Raw genomic sequence first — 20461 nt, 5'->3', positions numbered from 1 at the left:
ACTTTTTTATCTCCATCATACCGTATTATGACTTTCAATCACTAACCCTTAGGATCTGACGCACAACCACGTAGGCTTCATAGATTGGAACATGGCTTTAGACTCCAATGGAGGTCCCAATTGGAACATCAATGACGTGGACTTCACAATTATTGTCAACACCACCAGTGGGGAGTTCTAACTTCTACAAGCAGCCCATGTACTGATAGATATCGCTGTATAATTATTAGGTGTCGCTGAAAATCAGCTCTACAATGAAGGCCTGTGCTTTTCATTGTAAAATGCTGAGCGGCAATCCTTTTAGCATTTAGGTTGTTACTTGTTAGATTTAGATTGTAAGTACTTAAATTGTTAATTTTAATATTGCCTATCTGCTAATAAAAAGTTTTATTATTATTACTGTGTGATGGGACACTTCTCCAAACTCGTACCTCGTGGGTCCAGGAGAATCAGTAGTTTCAGACCGTATATCGTAGAGAGGGGTATTAAAAAAGATGTTAATAATATGTGAGTAGATTGATAAAATAGTCAATGAGTTGGATGAGATGGTCTGTTCATTGGTTGGATGGATGGTCTTTTCAATATAAACTTTGATGATGATTTTAGTTATAAACATTTTTTAAATTTATAAAAAAAAAACTATTTTTAGATTTGGCTTATGGATTGTAGGTAATGTTTGAATATGTTTACACTAACACTTTGTGACTAACACTTTGTGATCTTAAGGGAATTACAAATCTTTGAATTAGTAAAAGTTGTGAATACAAAATCAGTACAAAAACAGATTCCACTTGACACATCTGCGATCTGCGACTAAAACTCCGTGTTTTCCGTATACTTTTTCATAACATTCTAATTTATCTTCACAGATACTCTAACACATCCAAATGACAAAGAGGCCTACGACCATGTGGCATTTATAACTCTCAGAGACACCATAATAGCCATCATAGTTAACTAATAAATAACAATTTAATTCAACTTGTAAAATAATACTTTGGTATTTTAAATGGTACCGAATTAACTGTTAAAATCTCGCCTACATCGTTAAAATAAAGAATTGTTTCTTTTAAATAGATACGCAACTTTGCGTATGTGTGTGTAGAAAGGGTTATTATAGAGAAATACTTGGATGGCTTCATTACAATTTGTTATCAGATTTTAATGAAGGAATATCGTGTTACTTCATTCATCTGTTTCATTGCTCTATACATTTATAATTTAAGGTTTTCGTTTTTAAGTTTTATAAGATGTTAAATAAAAATCTGTTTCTTATGTGTCACTCTTTTATTCAAAGAATACCTTTTTTAATAATAATTAAAAACTATACAATTCAATTTTTAAAAGATTTTTTTGCTAAAAAGCAGCAAGATTTTTCATATGATTGTATCATATTGCTAGATAAGTTTGCTTATAATATACTAGCTGCTCCGCGTGGTTTCACCCCCGTGGCTCCACTCCTGTTTAGTCGTAGCGTGATGATATATAGCTTATAGCCTTCCTCGATAAATAAGCTATCTAACACCGAAAGAATTTTTTGTATTAAAATGTTCTGTTTTCACCAATCCTTGTTTCCTGCACGAAATTGAACAAGGATTACTAAATAAGTCGTCACAGCACCTAAAATCTGTAAACAAATAAAAATGTAAATTGTATTTTCGAGAAATTAAAAAAAAATGCACATTAAGTTAATCAACAATTATTTAGATCTTTGCTATCGTTTTTTATGAAATCAAAGAATAATAATTACCTATGTAATAAAGGCATGGAGATGAGATGTTCAAAAACCTATAATAACTTTTTTTTAAACAGCTGGCCTACATTCTTCATAAGCATATTAATTACTGAAAGACTTATTATATTCCTAACTAGCTGTGCCGCGCGGTTTCACCCGCATTGCTCCGCTCCCGTTGGTCTTAGCGTGATGATATAATATAGCCTATAGCCTTCCTCGATAAATAGGCTATCTAACACCGGATGAATTTTTCAATTCGGACTAGTAGTTTCTGAGATTAGCGCGTTCAAACAAACAAACAAATTCTTCAGCTTTATAATATTAGTATAGATGTTTGAAAGATGACTTACCTTAGTAATAAGTGGTCGCTCAAGAACGCACATGCCAATAGGGGCATAATTAAATTTATTTATTAACAAAACCTGGCTAAAAACACGAAGATCTTCATATAGACTGTCACTGAAGAAACAAGATCGATGCAGTAGTTTGCTCACTATAACACGAGTTCTGTATACCTAAAAATATTAGTTAACTTATTAAAAATTAATTTTACTTAAGTATATTTATTCTTCTCTAGTTTAAATTAAGTTGGATATTTTCAACCCATTTTGACGATTCTTCTTTATTCGGAAGTAGGTAGGCTCCGGTAGGTTTCATTTAAATTGTGTCCAACTCTGACTATTTGTTGGTTTAGTTACTTGTTAAAAAACAATTAATACATAAATCCTGTTTAAATCAATTATCTCATTTCAGTAGAATTCAATAATATTAATTAATTATTTATAATTATGTAACTTCAACATTTGCGCCTTCGTGTACAAGTCTACATTCCTTACTAATCGGGGTTGCCTGGAAGAGATGGCTTTTGAGCAATAAGGCCGCCTTTTTGTACGTATTTGCCGTGTGTTTTGATTTTATCTAATTATAGTTTAGCATATCTCCGATTTGTTTTATGTACAGTAAAGAATCTATATATATAAAAACTCAAAGGTGACTGATATAGTGATCTATCAACGCACAGCCCAAACCACTGGACGTATCGGGCTAAAATTTGGCATGCAGGTAGATGTTAGGACGTAGGCATCCGCTAAGAAAGGATTTCCCGAAATTCTTGCGGGAAAGGGGGAAAACGGGGTTGCACGTACAAAGTCGTGGGCGGAAGCTAGTAAATAAATAAAACTTCAATATTAACTCACCTCTAATTGCATGAAGTGACACGGTTCTGTTATTAGCAGTAAATTAAATGCATGGAAGGAAAGCCATGCTGTTTGGAATAAAATAGTCGCTGCTTGATCTATTGAGTAATCTAGTAAAAATAAAAATTTTATAAGTTAGATTTAGCTTTAAATTTATTACATTAATTTTATTTTGTCTATTTTCCTAACGATAACAGCAAAAGCCGAAAACCTCAATTAATTTCATGAAAGAGAAACTTGCTTAAAGTATTTGAAAAAGACCAGGTGGTTTTTTTGAAGTGAAAACTTCTTTAGCGGCGTTGGGTATAAAATCTTAAACTCGCGTCAGAACACGTATCGAAAAAGCGTAAGACGGATGGATATCAAACATGCTCAACGTTAATAATCAAGTTTTCACTTCTGCCGGCACTCCCGGAGTGCAACCCGTCTTTTTTTTCTTTAGATACTTACAGGAAATACCTAACATTAGGAACGAAATAAAACTGAATCCAGAAATTATCATCTATACTAAAAATTATAGTCTTTATCCAAGCGACCATATTTAGTAATCTTATATATAAAAATGAATCGCAAAATGTGTTGGTAAGCGCATAACTCGAGAACGGCTGAACCGATTTCGATAATTCTTTTTTTATTATATTCCTTGAAGTACGAGGATGGTTCTTATGTAGAGAAAACGTAAACATGTACCACGGGCGAAGCCGGGGCGGACCGCTAGTCTTATATATAAAAATGAATCGCAAAATGTGTTGGTAAGCGCATAACTCGAGAACGGCTGAACCGATTTCGATAATTCTTTTTTTATTATATTCCTTGAAGTACGAGGATGGTTCTTATGTAGAGAAAACGTAAATACTATGTACCACGGGCGAAGCCGGGGCGGACCGCTAGTAATCTATATTACTCATATTTTAGTATCCCTTAAAAACTTACGTAAATAAGTGATTATATAATAAGGAGTGATGATCAAGTACAACAGTAAAGAAAAGAGTACAACTATGAGGAGGCTTCCAAAAACTCTGTTGAGATCTTGTTCGTCTTTACAAATATCCTCATATATTTGTGCTATAGCACGAATTGTTTTCTTATGATCTTCAGTATCTGTAACAGATAATTTATTCATTATGGTACAATATTTATCAGTTTTTTTAATCTGTACTTTATCTAATATTATAAAGCTGAAGAGTTTGTTTGTTTGAACGCGCTAACCTCAGGAACTATGGTCCGATTTGAAAAATTCTTTCGGTGTTAGATAGCTCAAATGAGCTGTGATTGTGGCTGTGATGATATTTAGCCTATAGCATAGCAACATCATCACGCTGAGACCAACAGGAGCGGAGTAATGCGGATGAAACCGCGGAGCACAGCTAGTATGTATATTATGAATTTTGAAATTCAAATAAAAATTTCAAACCAGAAATAAATATTATTTAGCGCTATTTGGAAAAAGTATTAAGAGCTCTAATTGAAATTGTTTTATTTTTATATCCATTAATATTTAATAACGAATACCTAATAGGTATAAGTAAAAATTTTAGATTCACCTGATTTTTTAAAATTTGCGTATAAGGTATCGATAGCCTTGTTAATATGTCTCACAGGTGGCTTTTTGTTTGCGTTATTTATTTTTTCATTCCGTTCTGCCTTTGAAGCTGAAACAGAATAACACTCAAGTAACTTGTGATAATGATAAATCTCCATAGAGACTTACAAATCATAGTAAATTGAACAGTATTTGAGAAAATCTTGAAATATATTATCATATCATAGCAACATAAATTCTAAATACCTACTTTTTTAAATTCATAATCCTTTTAAATTGATATTTAACTATCTGATCAAGGCAAATTTGTTAATCAAAAAATGTAATTTTAAAAAACATCTTGCGTTGAGATCTTGTACATACTTATCTTATATAATATGTTTTCCAACTCGTCATTACATGTTTTTAACATATTTCTCAATTGCATCGCTGTTAATGAAAACTGGAGCTCCAGAAGTACTTGTATAATGAATAACACATAAAACAGGGAATACATATAATATGTTTTTACTGAAACATATGAGATTTCATAGACCGGGAGATACTGACACAAAATTTCGAGTCATTTGTAACAGGATGGCGGTTCTGCAGGGGTCTTAGTACGCAATGACAAAAAGAAAAACGATGGCGTGAACGCTGGTACCGGCGGCTTAGTCGCGTGGGCGTTAGTCGAACTCGTTGGAAAAATAGCGAAGTCAAACGATTTGTAACACAAAAATTTTAGAATTTACCGATAGCCCATAAAAAAGAAGTAGGCGGTAGTGTCATGCCATACTTTTCCGGTGTGACTTACAGCCCGCCATACCGACGCGAATGTGTTGATTTAAAAAAAAACAATTCAACCATTTGTACCAGGCTAACTTTTGCACAGGTAACCATCGTCGTGCAGCCATTTACGAAAATCGCCATGCCATACTTTTCGGACGATTCCAAATGGTCGCCATACCGCCGAAAATCTGCAAATTTTTTTTTCGCCGAACCATTTGTAACACCCTAATTTTTTTTTCAACAACTCCTGCATGATTATAAATAGAAGTGTGATAATGCCATACCTGTGGGAGGTGGCGAATGTGTATAAGATTTTTTTTTATTGTATGATTTTATTCGTATTTTGAACGATTTGTAACAGTATGGCATTAATCTTTCCTATAAGTTTGAGGTTCAACAAATATAAATACAAAATTTCAAAGATCTAGGTGGTAGAAATCTTCAAATCTATAAATTAATAATAAATTTATTTATGAAGTATGGCAGCACTTTTTCCCCCTACTAGATGTATGGCAAATATAATAATGGTCACATTTTATCAAATACTCTCCAAAAATCCAAATGCAATACTGGTACAAAAAGTTTGGCGAAAAAAAAAAATTTTTGCAGATTTTCGGCGGTATGGCGACCATTTGGAATCGTCCGAAAAGTATGGTATGGTGATTTTCGTAAATGGTTACACGACGATGGTTACCTGTGCAAAAGTTAGCCTGGTACAAATGGTTGAATTGTTTTTTTTTAAATCAACACATTTGCGTCGGTATGGCGGGCTGTAAGTCACACCGGAAAAGTATGGCATGACACTACCGCCTACTTCTTTTTTATGGGCTATCGGTAAATTCTAAAATTTTTGTGTTACAAATCGTTTGACTTTCGCTATTTTTACGACGAGTTCGACTAACGCCCACGCGACTAAGCCGCCGGTACCAGTGTTCACACCATCGTTTTTCTTTTTGTCATTGCGTACTAAGACCCCTGTAGAACCGCCATCCTGTTACAAATGACTCGAAATTTTGTGTCAGTATCTCCCGGTCTATCACATTAATTCACACACATTTGACATTAATTTGCTAGCCATTATAATCATAATTTCCTTAAAATCTGATCCTCATCCGAAGCTCCATAATTATAATATTATTTCGCTAGTGAAAATAATTAAATATAATATATATTCTTCTTGTTAGCAATATAGATAAAATGAAAATTAAAAGTAAAGAAATACTATCAGTATAAGACGTTATTGCCTTGTTATTTTAAATGGCCTTAAATTAACTAATTTAAGGCGCTGTCTTACGTCAAACATGACTGGTTAATACCAGCCCTGTTTCGCATAATAAATAATGGGAAATCATATAAAAGATATACAATATACATATCCCACTTATGTATAGGCACATATACATATGTCGTGAACGTAGAACCGAGTGGTCATGGTTCGATTCCCGGTGGAGACGAAGAAAAAAAATATCTCGATCTGGCAGGACACAGAAGGCTGATCACCTACTTGTCCCTAAAGATAATGGATCAGTGAAACAGGTGTATGCATAATGCATCTGCCCCTTACCCCACTACGGGACACGGGACTTCACATATACATATGTGCCTATTCGACATAAGAAATTTTTTTGTATCTACATATATCTCAGAAAACTATACATATTACTGTCCTGAAGTAGGGCTTTGCTTTACAACCTTGGGAATTACCATGATGTTTTTAGCAGGATTTATTCCATTATATGGAGGTGATGGCGCTAGACGCTAGTTAGCACAGTCATTTTTACACACTGGAATTAATACTGCTTTAAGACGTCATGGTATTATAATAATGCATGGACAATGAAAACCATCCCACTAATATTGCTAACGCGAAAGTTTGTGAGGATGGAAGGCTTAATATCCTTTCACGCAAAAGCAAATACTAGGTACTGAACCGATTACAATGAAATTCGGTATTCGGTAGCTGAGAATCCAGAATACGACATAGGCTATATATTTTAACCCGGAAATCCCACAGGAACTATACGGGTTTTTCTTTTAAATCGCGAGTGAAGACGCGGGCGGAAATCTAGTACAATATAAATGTTACTTACTATTAAGATTATGACGATAAGCCTCATCAATATAGGAGTTATAATCGATCACTTCTAAAGTTACTAAGACAGTAATAAAAGAGAAAATCATAGCATATTGAATATGTATAGTGGTGTCCTTTTTTTTAATTACACCCATTTTGTATTTTATCTGCAAAGTAAAGACATTTGTTACAGTTAATTAGCAATATTTAAAAATTGTTAAGTTGTACTAATTATCTGTAATGTTTCAACATTATCAATTTTATTACCAAACGACATTACTATGACGACTTTATAGCGTGACAGACGTACTTTAATTCCGTCACATTAACTCACATATTCTTACTATATATTTGTATCAAGTTTACTTTCTTTACAAAAAATTGCTTATATCCTCTGCCTAGATTCGGGCAATATCTATTATATTAAGCATATTACATAAACCTATACAATATATATAGTTATACCGTTATACGTCTGTAGATATACTAGTAGTAGGTATTTGGTCAAAGATTAGAACACTACTTCGTTGTAAGACACATACCCACAGCAATAGCTACATGGGGCTGCATGTGCTCCATTCATTGCATGCATTTATTACACTCATCCATAAAACAGATAATATCCTATAAAGAATAGAAAAAAAAATCCGCATTTATCCCGCCTCCGTCATCGATTTCTTTCTATTCCAAAACGATTGCTTTTGAAAAATTTGTCTGACCTGATATTTCTTCTTTAATTAGCATAGATCCTACAATATCTTACCTTTTCTATACGATTTAACACATTAATAATGCATGTTAACCGTTCTTTCCCTCTAAAGCATCCTATTCCAGTAGTTGTCATTAGCATTGACAGATTGCCAATCCAAGTGAGAGCGGTAGACGGAGTATTTGCACGGAGAGATACACTTGAATATACGAAATCTATACTAAAGCCAGTTAAAATGATAGCAACTGCAAAAATAAGAATGTAAAGAATAAAACATATAGATAGCTTTTAAAGAATTAAACGTGGAAACGTTATAAAAGAGGCTTACATAAGATTTAACCTTATAAACTTTTATTCAACCCAGTAATCGAATTCAAAGCCCCGAGTGGAATGTGTTTCATAGTTCTAATTGATTTATTATAATATGCTGTAGCAATTAATTACAATATATTTAAAATTGATTCTCATTGATATACAAATCAAAGTAACCTACCTAGGTGTGGTTGGCCCGCACCCTCCATTTTTCACAAGAAAAAATAAATAAAACATCCCTAAAACATTACTTAATTAGATGGCTTAAATGCCATAGGCAAGAATTTGTCTTATACAATCTTTGAATAAAATTTATTTTTATTTTAACCAGGGACTTTAGGACTAACAAGTAAATTCTTCTGATTGAGTAAAGCCTAAGTCTGCTTCATTAAGTTCTAGTAGCCCTTCCTCGTAGGAATTAGTGTATTTCAATCTCCATAGCCGTTATTTCTTCTGATTTTGATTTAATCCCTTACAAAATAATGAATAAAATACTTACATAGAATAAATATCACAACTTTACTATATAATATGTAAGATCTGGAAATCTTCAGACCTCTTGAAGTGAATTCAACGGGAGCTACTCCTAAAGTCCTAGATATTTTAAACAGCAATGTTAACGGACCATTCATTTTATTTTCATATTTCTCCGGATACACTTTGTAAGCCATTTTTTTGGCTATTAAATAAAAAAATGACGTTATCAACCGCGTTCGGGGCTTACCTACCCTATATTTTTGAATGGCATTTATATGAGATTTCTTAACTAGTAATAAATATTGAAGAAAGTACATTAATAAAATAACGATAATGTCCTGATAAACAAATGAAGGAATGAAGAGACTGTTTAACCAGAGAAGTTTTATTTGTTTTTTCCTTATGAAAAATGGAGGGCGAGGGCCAACCATAATTAATTTTGTTACGTGTGACATACTATTTCCATGTTTGCTTAGATACAGTCGTGTAAATATAATTATTCTAAAAGTATAAATAGAAATACAAATTAAACATTTTAAATATGTAAAGATATGGTAGAGTTAGAAAATCCATTTTATTGAGGACAGTTATAGACTAATATTCCATCACGCTAAGATTTTAATAAGACTTACAAACAAATAAATACAGATAATATATTCCTAAATAAATGTAAAAAATAATATTAGGAATATGTATATCTTTTCAGAACAAGTTTTTAATCTTTCTCTATAAAGACAATATTAATCAATTTGAATGTGCACAGTACGAGTTTAATTTATTATTAAACTTTAAATTACTTTAGTTTGTATGCTTTTAGTACAATAAATTGAAATATTATCTAATATTATAAAGGCGAAAGTTTGTAAGGATGTATGGATGTTTGTTACTCTTTCACGTAAAAACTACTGAACCGATTACAATGAAATTTAGCACACATATAGAGGATAACTTGGATTAACACATAGGATAGGTTTTATCCCGGAAATCCCACGGGAACGGGAACTATGCGGGTTTTCCTTTGAAAACGCGGGCGAAGCCGCGAGCGGAAATCTAGTATTATCTAAATATATGGGTTATAGTTAAAACCGGCAGTAACCGGCAAATGAATAATATTGATTAAGTAATATGATTAAAACTCATGGAAATAAAAGAGATGGGACAATAAAGTAGTAAATTACTAGTAGGTTACTGTAACATATATATTTAAAGTTATTAAAATTAGTTACTTGTTTTTTATTCATTGAAATAATTTAAATTAACCGATATTTAACCGCATAATTATTTGAATAACGAACACACCATTTGAATTTATTTTTAATGGCATTTATACACTTTTAATTAGAAGTGATAAAAAGAACGTCAATGAACTGTACACGGGGAAAAAATTAAATAGACAAATTACAGAATAACTTATTTTTTATGAATGAATCGCTGATAAAAATTGCAATTACATCCGAATTGTACCTACTAGATAATATTTAATTTTGCTATAGAAATTCAGATAAATGAGATGTTTTGACAGTTAATTTTTTTAAAGAATATATAAAATCCTTAAATCTACAAATTACTTGAAAATGTTATTAATATAATATCATCTGAGATTTGTTTTAGACATGTAGATACCTATAACATAAACTATGGAAGCTATAAAAATGAATATTTTTTCCCTAGGTGCGAAATGTTTCATCGCTGATCAAGTTATGTATTATATATACTACTAGATTTCCGCCCGCGGCTTCGCCCGCGTTTTCAAAGGAAAACCCGCATAGTTCCCGTTCCCGTGGGATTTCCGGGATAAAACCTATCCTATGTGTTATTCTGATGTATAAGCTATATTGTGGTAAAATTTCATTCAAATCCATTCAGTAGTTTTTGCGTGAAAGAGTAACAAACATCCATACAAACTTTCGCCTTTATAATAATATGTATGTATTAGTAGGATTCAACAGAAAAAAATAATTGAATTGAGAACCTCCTCCGTTTTTTGAAGTTGGCTAAAAATAATGTTTCAATTCGAACCAGTAGTTCCTGATAATGAGATAAGCGCGATCAACCCATCAAAATCTTATTCTTCAATACTTTATAATAATTGTAGAAATTATATTATGAATACAAAATTGATAAAAAATAATATTTCACGATGATGATGATCAAAATTAGTATTTCAAAATTTCACAACTAAGAACAATTTTGTTTTATTGTTAGATAGATATTATGTAGATACGTTTAATAGTTATGTCAAAAGTAATCCAACTGTTCAAATAACTACCGTTTGAATATTAATGAGTTAATATGAAATACCTTCTAATTTAAGTGTCTGTTTTATTGTAGTTATTCTATTTTATAATTATTAATATAAACTATACGTATACAAATAATTTTATAGATGTAGTTTTGTTACTTCATTCATCATCTTCATCACTTAATGATCTAAGTTATCAGCCCATATACAGCATTATTTGAATGTGGTAAATGTTAAAACTATGTTTAAATGACGATTCAGTTCTTCGAATATGTTTAATTGAATAAATAAATGTTTGTGTTTGAGCTTGAAGGCTATGAGAATTTATAAAAAATCTGTTCTCGTTTTAACCTTATAATCATTATAATGCAAATGCAAAAAAATATAATATTTAATTATTATAATATAAAATATGCATATAATTTTTATTTGTACCTTACCTGCATTTATAAAAAAAAACTTAATTAGGAGTCATAATAATATAATGAACGAAAAGCAGATAATATCGCAGGATGCATATTTTATATCAAGTTTTTCCGTATCACTATTGCATTTTTGTTTATCATTTACATGCACTTATTTCCATATTGCAAGATATGCCAAAAGTTATAAAAAGGATTATTTTAAATTAAAGGGTCGTGTCCTTTTTTTACTCCGGTTCAAACATCACAGGTATTTTCATTTAATTATTAATTAGGCTCTTATGGATTTTTGTTTAAAATTTTTTTGCTAAAAACCAAGTTGATCTTGTTCAAAATAACTTAATGCATTTTATTAATTCCATTTTTGGCTCAATACTATAAGAACAACACATACAATTAATTATACAATATTGAATATTGTCTTCTACTTCACATATTTTAACAAACCTTAACTGATTAGATCATTTTACAAAAAAATAATTAAATATAGTGGATGTTCCATCTAATAACAAACCTATTCCATCTCTGAAAAACCTTTTTTTTTCAGATTTATTGCAACCAGACATCATGTTAAATATTCTAACGTTTGCGGTCACCTTGTTCTCTATAACTGAAATAAATGCAAATAGCTGCTGTAAAATAAACCCCATCAGACCAAAGAAGAATTTAAATGTTGCAGAAGCGTTCAAGGAATACAAAATTGTAGGCGATTACATAAAAGAGCCGCCTACTGATTTATTGAAGGTAATCAAACTTGTAAATTGTTGAAATAAGACGAAGCAGATCATAAGGTATATTTTTTTCCCGATAAAGAAGTTTCACTTCAAAAATATCCGTCTTCATAATATTCTGTAAAATTTTCGACATGGAGCAGTAACGTCTTCAGTCACTCTTTTTTTATCTATACTTATAATAAATCTGTAGAGAGGCCAATTCTGTACATGAAATATATTAAAAAAAAAACTATGAAGGGGTGATAAGGGATCGCTACTGATGCCAAAAATGCCATCAGTAAAATTTTTGTCTGTCTGTCTGTCTGTCTGTCTGTCTGTCTGTATATTCGTTATAGAAACAAAAACTACCCGACGGATTTTAACTAAATTTGGCACAATTATTCTTCATACTCCTGGGCAGGTTATAGTAAAAGAATCATGTAAATCGGTGTAGAAACACCAAAGTTATACATGAAATACGTTATAAGTCATCGCGCGTGAATACAGAATCATGCCATAAGGATTATTTTTGTGTATCAGTTGCCGCGTTCGACGCGCTGCGCGGCGGGAGCTATAAAGCGGCGGGTCTGCACCCGTTTCGCGTTGTCACGGCATCACGTGTGAATGGCTGAACCGATTTCGATTATTTCTATTATATTCCTTGAAGTACGAGGATGGTTCTTATGTAGAGAAAACGTAAATATGTACCACGGGCGAAGCCGGGGCGGACCGCTAGTTATAAATAAAATAAAAATAAAAAAGAGTTTATTTTCTCACATCAGTTACATAAATAAGTTTACACATTTTCAATACATATAAATAAGTGTGAGGCTGGTACCTAAACTAGGTAATAAAAATTACCTAGTTTAGGCTCCCACTCCTCACTTCGTTGGAACACATTTTCAATATATAATTTGTCGAGAGAAAACAAAATAACACTAGAAATAAGAAAAGAATTTACCACTTTTATACCACAGTTGTAACCACAAGGCCAGAAAGCAAATGTTTTGTTTATTTTAAGAATAAAAAAATCAATACAATTATGATTATGTTTTTTAACTAAAATTACTTTCCCATCACACTCACACTTAGCCCTACGACCAACGACGAGTCTTGGGATCGAATGACTGGATCATTAAAACAATTATTCGCCTATTAATGTTAAATTATTTCAGAAATAAAGCCTCATTCTTCACTTATTTATCAACAGGCTGGATTTTCAACAGTGGAGGTGACCCCAGGTACCATACTATCTCCGCTGCACACCATGGACTATCCTTACATATACTACCCTAATGCGTGTGAAGGGGAACTTTATACAATAATGCTACTTGGTAGGTATTTATTCAATAAAATTTCTGACTTTTCAATATTCTTATTTAGATTTTATTTTTATTTTACTCCAAATTTAAATGGAACAACACGGCACGCACAACCTTATGAATAAAAGAAGAATCATCAAAATAGATTCATCTGGTCGAAAGTTCTGAAAAAACCAAAAAAACGGTGGAATTGGGAAGCTCCTCCTTTTTTATGTCTGTCTGAAATCTTGCGATGTTCCTAAGCTCCTAAAGATTTTAGTTTCTACCTGAATAGTGTAAATTTCTAAGGCTTACTTTATCTTTTTCAGATATCGATTCACCATCACCTTCAAAGCCAAGTGGTAGAGCATATATAAATGGTATTATAGTGAATTGTCCTGCTCAAAACCTATTTAAAGGAGATGTTATAGTCCCATTGACTCCCGCGAATCCTGCCTTACGTACTGGCCTGCATCGATACGTTGCTTTGATGTATCGACAAAATGCATATATGGACATTTTTGGTGCTGAAATTTTATTGTAAGTACTGTGTGTACTGTAAAATTTAAAAACGATCTTGAATTTACAATTTGGAATTGCACCCTTAATTGGCTCCTTAATTGTGATGTGTATAGGCAAGCAGGGGCAATTTAGAGAACAGCTGAAATTGCTCCGACTGCCGCAGGTGAGCAGTCGGTGTAAAGTAACAAAAAATTGAATTTGTTGGAGGTGACAGACAATTCATATAGACAATAAAAAAAATATTGGTACAATTAAAAAGTGAACCGATAACAAACTGAACATTGACGAATATTAATTAGTACCTAAATATCATTACTTAGGTACATATTCTTGTTAATTAACTTCAGGAAATGACGATAACTTCATAAATTACTGTTTCAGGTTGGCTCGTGATCGACAAGGATTTTCTGTAGAAGATTTTGCTTGTAAATACAATCTTGATGGGCCGATAGCTGGCAATTTCTTCCTAGCAGAAAACTCTCTGTGTGAAGAATCTCAATATTATGATAAATAAATAATATTAACTATTAGAACAAGTTGTGTAGTCTGTATCATACAACAGTTTATAGTAATTTTGTTATAATCTAGGTTGATTTCACTAAAATTTATGTTGCTCTAATATTTCTGTCATATTTCATTCACAGACTGTTATATTGTGTTAAGAGTGTTATATTAATAAATTCCAAACATTATAATCCTGTTTTATTACTAAAATCCCTTCAACCAGTTTATTTCAATTGAATATTTTTTTCGTTCGAGGTCAATAAATTACTGAAGTCTGTTAAAAGTTGATATTTCCGAACTCTTTTCTAGTGTAATTTCTAGTGGGAATTTTGATAAAATAATTCGATTTTATTTTTCCGGTTGAATACCTAAAGACAAATTTTTATTTACTGAAAAATACCTATATTATAATTAATAAAGAATATATAATGTACATGTTCTAAAAAACTATATTTATTACATAGAAAATTAGTTCGCTAATAATTTTGATGGGTTTATTTAATGTTTACTCACTGATAACACGTATATAAGCCGTGAAAATAATGAGTCGTATATATTTTATTAGATTGAGTCGTTTATACAACAACTACGTATTGTAATATTTCTTATTCGACTTAAGTATGTAAGTTAAATTTAAATAATACTTTGACTGAATTTTACGCTTTTGGTATATTTTTTGTACGTTATAGCTTCCATACTTATAATATTAGAAAACTGAATACTTTGTCTGTTTTTTTTTAACGCGCTAATCTCAAGAACAACTGGTCCGATTTGAAAAATTACTTCGGTGTTAGATAGCCCATTTATCGAGGAAGGCTTTATATCATCACGATAAGACCAACAGATGCGGAGCATTGCGGGTGAAACCGCAGGGCACAGCTAATAGCCTATACAGACCAAGCAAGTTCGTTAGGAACAATAAAATTTCCGTCATATTTAATTTCAACATTTACGCTTTTATCTCAGTCAGTTATGTTTTGCTTAACTCGTTCAAGAATATCTGGTCCATGCTGATTACCTATACAAAATACATATTTAAATATATTTTTTATAAAAAAAATTGTTTTAAAAATTTTATTAAAAAAAATTGTATGTATATATATATGTATATAACTTTTATTTACAGATTTACAACAACATGATTACCGTCATAGCTGTTTTTTGCATATTTATTAGCTCAGTATACACATTTGACGGCTGCTATGATATAGGCGATGTGATACAACCAGAAGGAAATTTAAGTGTTTCAGAAGCTTTCAGGGTGTATAAAATAGTGCCTGAATATATATTTAACCCTCCAGATGATCTATTGGTGGTAATGTATTTAATACAGTAAATGCTAAAAATAAAAACACCGCATTTCAAACAATTCGTAAAACAGTTTCTAACTAAAGTTACTTACATAGAAATGTAATCCCAGAAGAATTTTCTGACATTTTTTTATTAAAGTGAAACTTTTATTACATCGGCTCAAACTTTTTGGTCTGTGTAGCGCATGTCGCGTGTATCGCGGCTGCCGAGTTGGTACCTATACCTACTCGGCAGCCGACCGTCACGCGACATGCGCTACACAAAGCAGTGTTCGGAACCGTTCGAACAGTTTCACTTTTACCGTGTTTTCATAAAACCACAAAACATTTTTTGTAATAATTTTATAGCTTACTAGTGGTCCGCCCCGGCTTCGCCCGTGGTACATATTTCGAAATAAAAGATAGCCTATGTTCTTTCTTAGGGTCTAAAGATTATGTGTGCCAAATTTCATCAAAATCGGTCCAGTAGTTTATGAGCCTATTCATTACAATCAAACAAACAAACAAACAAAGCTTTTCTCTTTATAATATTAGTGTAGATGAAAAATATTATAATAATAATTGTGGTATTTAGTAGTGACAAATGTCGTGCCACAGGTTGAACGTACAATATGTTGAACGTACAGGTTGAACGTACTTTAGGTAGATGCCTCAAGGATACTTGCTGTTCAATTAATTAGTATCTGTGTTAGTATTCTATTGTTTATAGACGATATTATAATAATTTACTGACAGTTTATATTCAGATATAACCACACAATTAAAATAATTTCATATAAAAATATTATTTAAAGAACAAAATCACTAAGTATTGATAAGCAAGTCGTTTCCGTGATCATTATTAAAGTATGTTACCGACATAAAACTTACTATACAAAATAAATATCACACAACATCTACTCTTAAATTATACTGCATTTATTCATAATGGAGTTGCTAAAACCGACTACTCACGTACCTGCAGCGGGGGCAATATTGGAATGGCACCCTTAATTGGCTCCTTAATTGTGATGTTTCATGTGTATAGTCAAGCAGGGTCAATTTAGAGAACAGCTGAAATTGCTCCGACCGCCATGCAACCGAGATGGTTCCAATATTGCCCCTGAGCTGCGGCAGGTACGTGAATAGCTGGCTTTAATTGATATTATTTTAATTTGAATTTCCCAGGCTGGTTACCCAGATGTGGAGATACGCCTTGGCACCAAATTCTCTCCTGTAAGAACCATTGACTCTGTTTATCTTAATTATCCAAATGGAGCTGAGAATGAAATGTATACGGTTATGCTGTTAGGTAAGATACTTAACCAATATTCGCTGCTTTATCTGGCTCCACCACTAATTAATTACTTTTTCAAATTGGTAGTACCTAACTGAGTATATCATACAAGATAATCCAGTCAAGAGGAAGATCTCTATATCTATTATCCATTGACTATTTGTTCAGTAATGAAAAATTGTATGATTAATCATGAAAACGCGCCAAAACATCTGGAAATGTTTCTATTGAGACACAGTTTTAAACTAGTTCGGGAGCCGAAGGATTCATTATTTTGACATGTATAATTATGTCAATAAAGAATTTTTATTTATTTATTTTATTTATTTATTGTTTTCCAGATATTTATGATTTATCCTATTAAAGTTTATTCACGCTTTCCAGACATTGATGCAAGAACGAGATATGATCCTGAATTTACAGCATACATTCATGGTATGTTCCTTAACAGTCCTGCGAGTAACTTGCTACTAGGGGACCAGATTGTGCCCTATGTGCCTGCTCAGCCTATGCCAGGAACTGGATACCATCGATATGTCGGCTTGTTATACCAACAATCAGAATATCTGAATCCTAACCAGACGATGTACTATCAGTAAGTTGAATATTTAAAGCTAATATACATAACATATGTAGTTTGTTGCTTGTTGATTTTCCGAATCGATAGTAAGGGTGCACTCACACACATCAGTCACCGTCAAGTCACCGATGACTGATCGGTGACGGTTTGTGTACGTATCCACAAACACCAGTCACCGTCATGTTGTCCGTCAGTCACGTCGCCGGTTTGACTGAATCATTGAACACATACATCAGGTTAGTCAGTGATTAGACGTGTGTCACGCTAGAGAACATGTAGCAATGATTGACGGTAGCACGACGCTGACTGAACTGAGACGTGACGGCACCGGGTGAGTGGGGATAAAAGTATGATACATGTATGGAAAGATTATTTGACGTGCCTGACCGGTGACGTCACTGATAGATTTCGTGCCGGCGACTGTCGTGTGGGAACAGAGTCATACTAGAACTATTGATACATATTTTTTTTTAATCCTGTCCGGTGACGTGCCGTGACGGTGACTGGTGTGTGTGAGTGCACCCTAAATGTTAAAAATATGTAATGACGTTTCAAAAGTGCTTCTCGAAGAAGTCTAATTGATTAAATAAAATGTTTGAGTTTGAAAAGCAAACAAAGATATGTATGATTTTTGAACATACGAAATCTCTACAATAAAGTAACTTAAGTAGCTGTTTAAGTGGTAATAAAATTCTTGAAACTGTTACAGATTATGTTAATAAAATGAATCGTTGAAATATAAAGTTATTGAATAACTGACCGGTTGGCTTGGTTGGTAGTGACGCTGCCTTCCAAGCCAGAGTTCGTGGGTTCGATTCCCACTCGGGGCAAATATTCTGTGATGAACATAGATGTTTGCTCTGTGTCTGGGTGTTAAATATCTATATAAGTATTTATTTAAAATTATATATATGTATGTTTATCAGCCATCTGGTTTCCATAACACAATCGAAAACTTAGTATGGTATCAGATCGTGCCGTGTGTGAAAATTGTCCTGAAATATTTATTATTCGTCACAAAGTAATTGTTTAGATGATTATTATTATTTCAACAAATATATGATGAATCGAACCGACCTATAAAAGTAATTCTAATTATTATGTCAAAGATATTTCTCTCAGTGCCGGCGTTAGGGGGGGGGGGGCGAGAGGGGGCGATGGCCCAGGGTGACAAATTCTGGGGGGCGCAAAGGTCTGAAGTTGGAGTCTCTTGCCTCTCCTGGTGTAAACCTTCAGAATACCTCATGTGGGCGCCACAATATTTTCGCCCGGGGTGTCAGTGGCCGGCACTGATTTCTCTTAATACTGGTCATATTGCTACAATTACCATAAAAATCAGCCTGCCTTTTGAATCCCTTGTTCTCTATAAAAAATAATGTATTAATAAATTTATATTTTATTATTACAGGCTGGCTCGTCAGCGGACCTGCTTTTCAGCAATGGATTTTGCTACAGTAAACAATTTGGAGGGACCAAAAGCTGGCAACTTCTTCCTTGCCGAATACACTATGTGTGAAAATTGTTAATGGAAGAATATAAATTAATTCAAGATTAAAAACGTATCCTTAAATGCAGCATGAAATTGTTACAACAGTACCAAAACTTTGTAAAAAATTACTAAGATCCTACCATAATGCAGTATTATTTCCAATCTGGAAAAAAGACTATAAAAGTCTTCTAGCGCCATCACATACTGGAATTAATACCGCTTTAAGCCTGCCCTCTGTTCAACATTTATTAAGTATACTAGCAATGCCCTGCGGTTTCACCCGCTTAGATAGCGATATCGTTACAGTGAAAAGTCTACTATAGGTCGGACTATAGGTTTAATTTTTAATCACATGAAAATCACCGTCCCGCACTACGGCCTTTTTTTTTGTTTTAGTGGGGAAATCTTTCATAGATACCCACGGCCTCCGGGGGAGGGGCCGTGGGTTATGTCGGATTCCTACCGACCAAAACCCCACTGTGTTCCGTCAAGACGCATATTGGTAGAATTCCTCCGTGACCCGCGCACTACGGCCTGCTCGAACAGTATACCTACTATTTTCTGTAGATTGACACTTTTAAAAATTCGTTATATCTTTTGAATGGAATATCCAATTCTTTTCATTTAAAAAGTATTTTGCTGGTATTGAAACAGTCTATAATAAAACATCATTTAATGGGATAAGGATTAATATATGTGTATGGATAACATGGTTTGATTACTGTCGGCACTTCTATTTACTTTGAAAACGTAAAAAAGTTGTTGTAGTAACATAACTACTAAAGATGGACATATGGCATCGCGGACTTTCTTGTAGATATTGATCCATTCTTGAATACCGTAGAACATTTTTTTGTTCTATCTTCAATAGATTCCGCAGCGCACGCGATGACAGAAGTTTTATTGAGGATTTTTTTACACCTTGGGTTACATTATTGCATTTTTGGTAAGGATCTCTAATTTTTTTGAAAATGCAATATAGCCTATGTTGCTCAGTAAAGATGCAGCTTTCTAATGGTGAAAGAATTTTTGAAATCGGTCCAGTAGTTTTTGCGTGAAAACCATACATACATACATACATACATACATACATACTTACAAACTTTTCCTCTTTATAATATTAGTATAGATAAGCTTCCATAGTATAAAAGTATAAAAATACATATCTATAAATTGAACAATAGAATAAAAGATTTAAGAAAACAGAAATACAATTTTACAGAATTTTCACTACCTTCAATAAGAAGAGCTTACTTTTCTTGTTATTATTTTTATGTTTCAAATTAAA

The 20461-nt window shown here is 32.7% G+C and overlaps 2 protein-coding genes across 2 annotated transcripts; one reads left to right on the top strand and one right to left on the bottom strand.

Moving 5' to 3' along the window:
- Positions 1 to 1541: 1541 nt before the first annotated feature.
- On the bottom strand, positions 1542 to 3028 carry LOC149899281 (gustatory receptor for sugar taste 43a-like). The gene is made up of 3 exons (XM_090114399.1): positions 2932 to 3028; positions 2086 to 2250; positions 1542 to 1627 (listed from the first exon to the last, which is right to left on the bottom strand). The coding sequence occupies exons 1-3, from the start codon at positions 2941 to 2943 to the stop codon at positions 1559 to 1561; spliced, it is 246 nt and encodes an 81-aa protein (XP_089970525.1). The 5' UTR covers positions 2944 to 3028; the 3' UTR covers positions 1542 to 1558.
- Positions 3029 to 15055: 12027 nt separating this feature from the next.
- Positions 15056 to 19430, top strand: LOC149899280 (protein D2-like). Its single transcript, XM_090114725.1, has 5 exons — positions 15056 to 15140; positions 15645 to 15833; positions 16996 to 17119; positions 17489 to 17699; positions 19093 to 19430. The coding sequence occupies exons 2-5, from the start codon at positions 15657 to 15659 to the stop codon at positions 19208 to 19210; spliced, it is 630 nt and encodes a 209-aa protein (XP_089970851.1). The 5' UTR covers positions 15056 to 15140; positions 15645 to 15656; the 3' UTR covers positions 19211 to 19430.
- Positions 19431 to 20461: the final 1031 nt, after the last annotated feature.

This window comes from Colias eurytheme, chromosome 21 (genome assembly GCF_061535395.1).
Source record: "Colias eurytheme isolate Ceu_HAF_F1 chromosome 21, ilColEury1 Martin Lab GWU primary, whole genome shotgun sequence".
Taxonomy (NCBI): domain Eukaryota; kingdom Metazoa; phylum Arthropoda; class Insecta; order Lepidoptera; family Pieridae; genus Colias; species Colias eurytheme.
This window is presented reverse-complemented; position numbering and strand designations above follow the sequence as displayed.

Coding starts and splice junctions, on each gene's coding strand:
- LOC149899280 (XM_090114725.1), top strand. CDS start 15,657: ATGATTACCGTCATAGCTGTTTTTTGCATATTTATTAGCTCAGTATAC. Junction 15,834..16,995: donor CTCCAGATGATCTATTGGTG/GTAATGTATTTA, acceptor TGAATTTCCCAG/GCTGGTTACCCAGATGTGGA. Junction 17,700..19,092: donor AACCAGACGATGTACTATCA/GTAAGTTGAATA, acceptor TTATTATTACAG/GCTGGCTCGTCAGCGGACCT.
- LOC149899281 (XM_090114399.1), bottom strand. Junction 1,628..2,085: donor AGCGACCACTTATTACTAAG/GTAAGTCATCTT, acceptor ATTTGTTTACAG/ATTTTAGGTGCTGTGACGAC.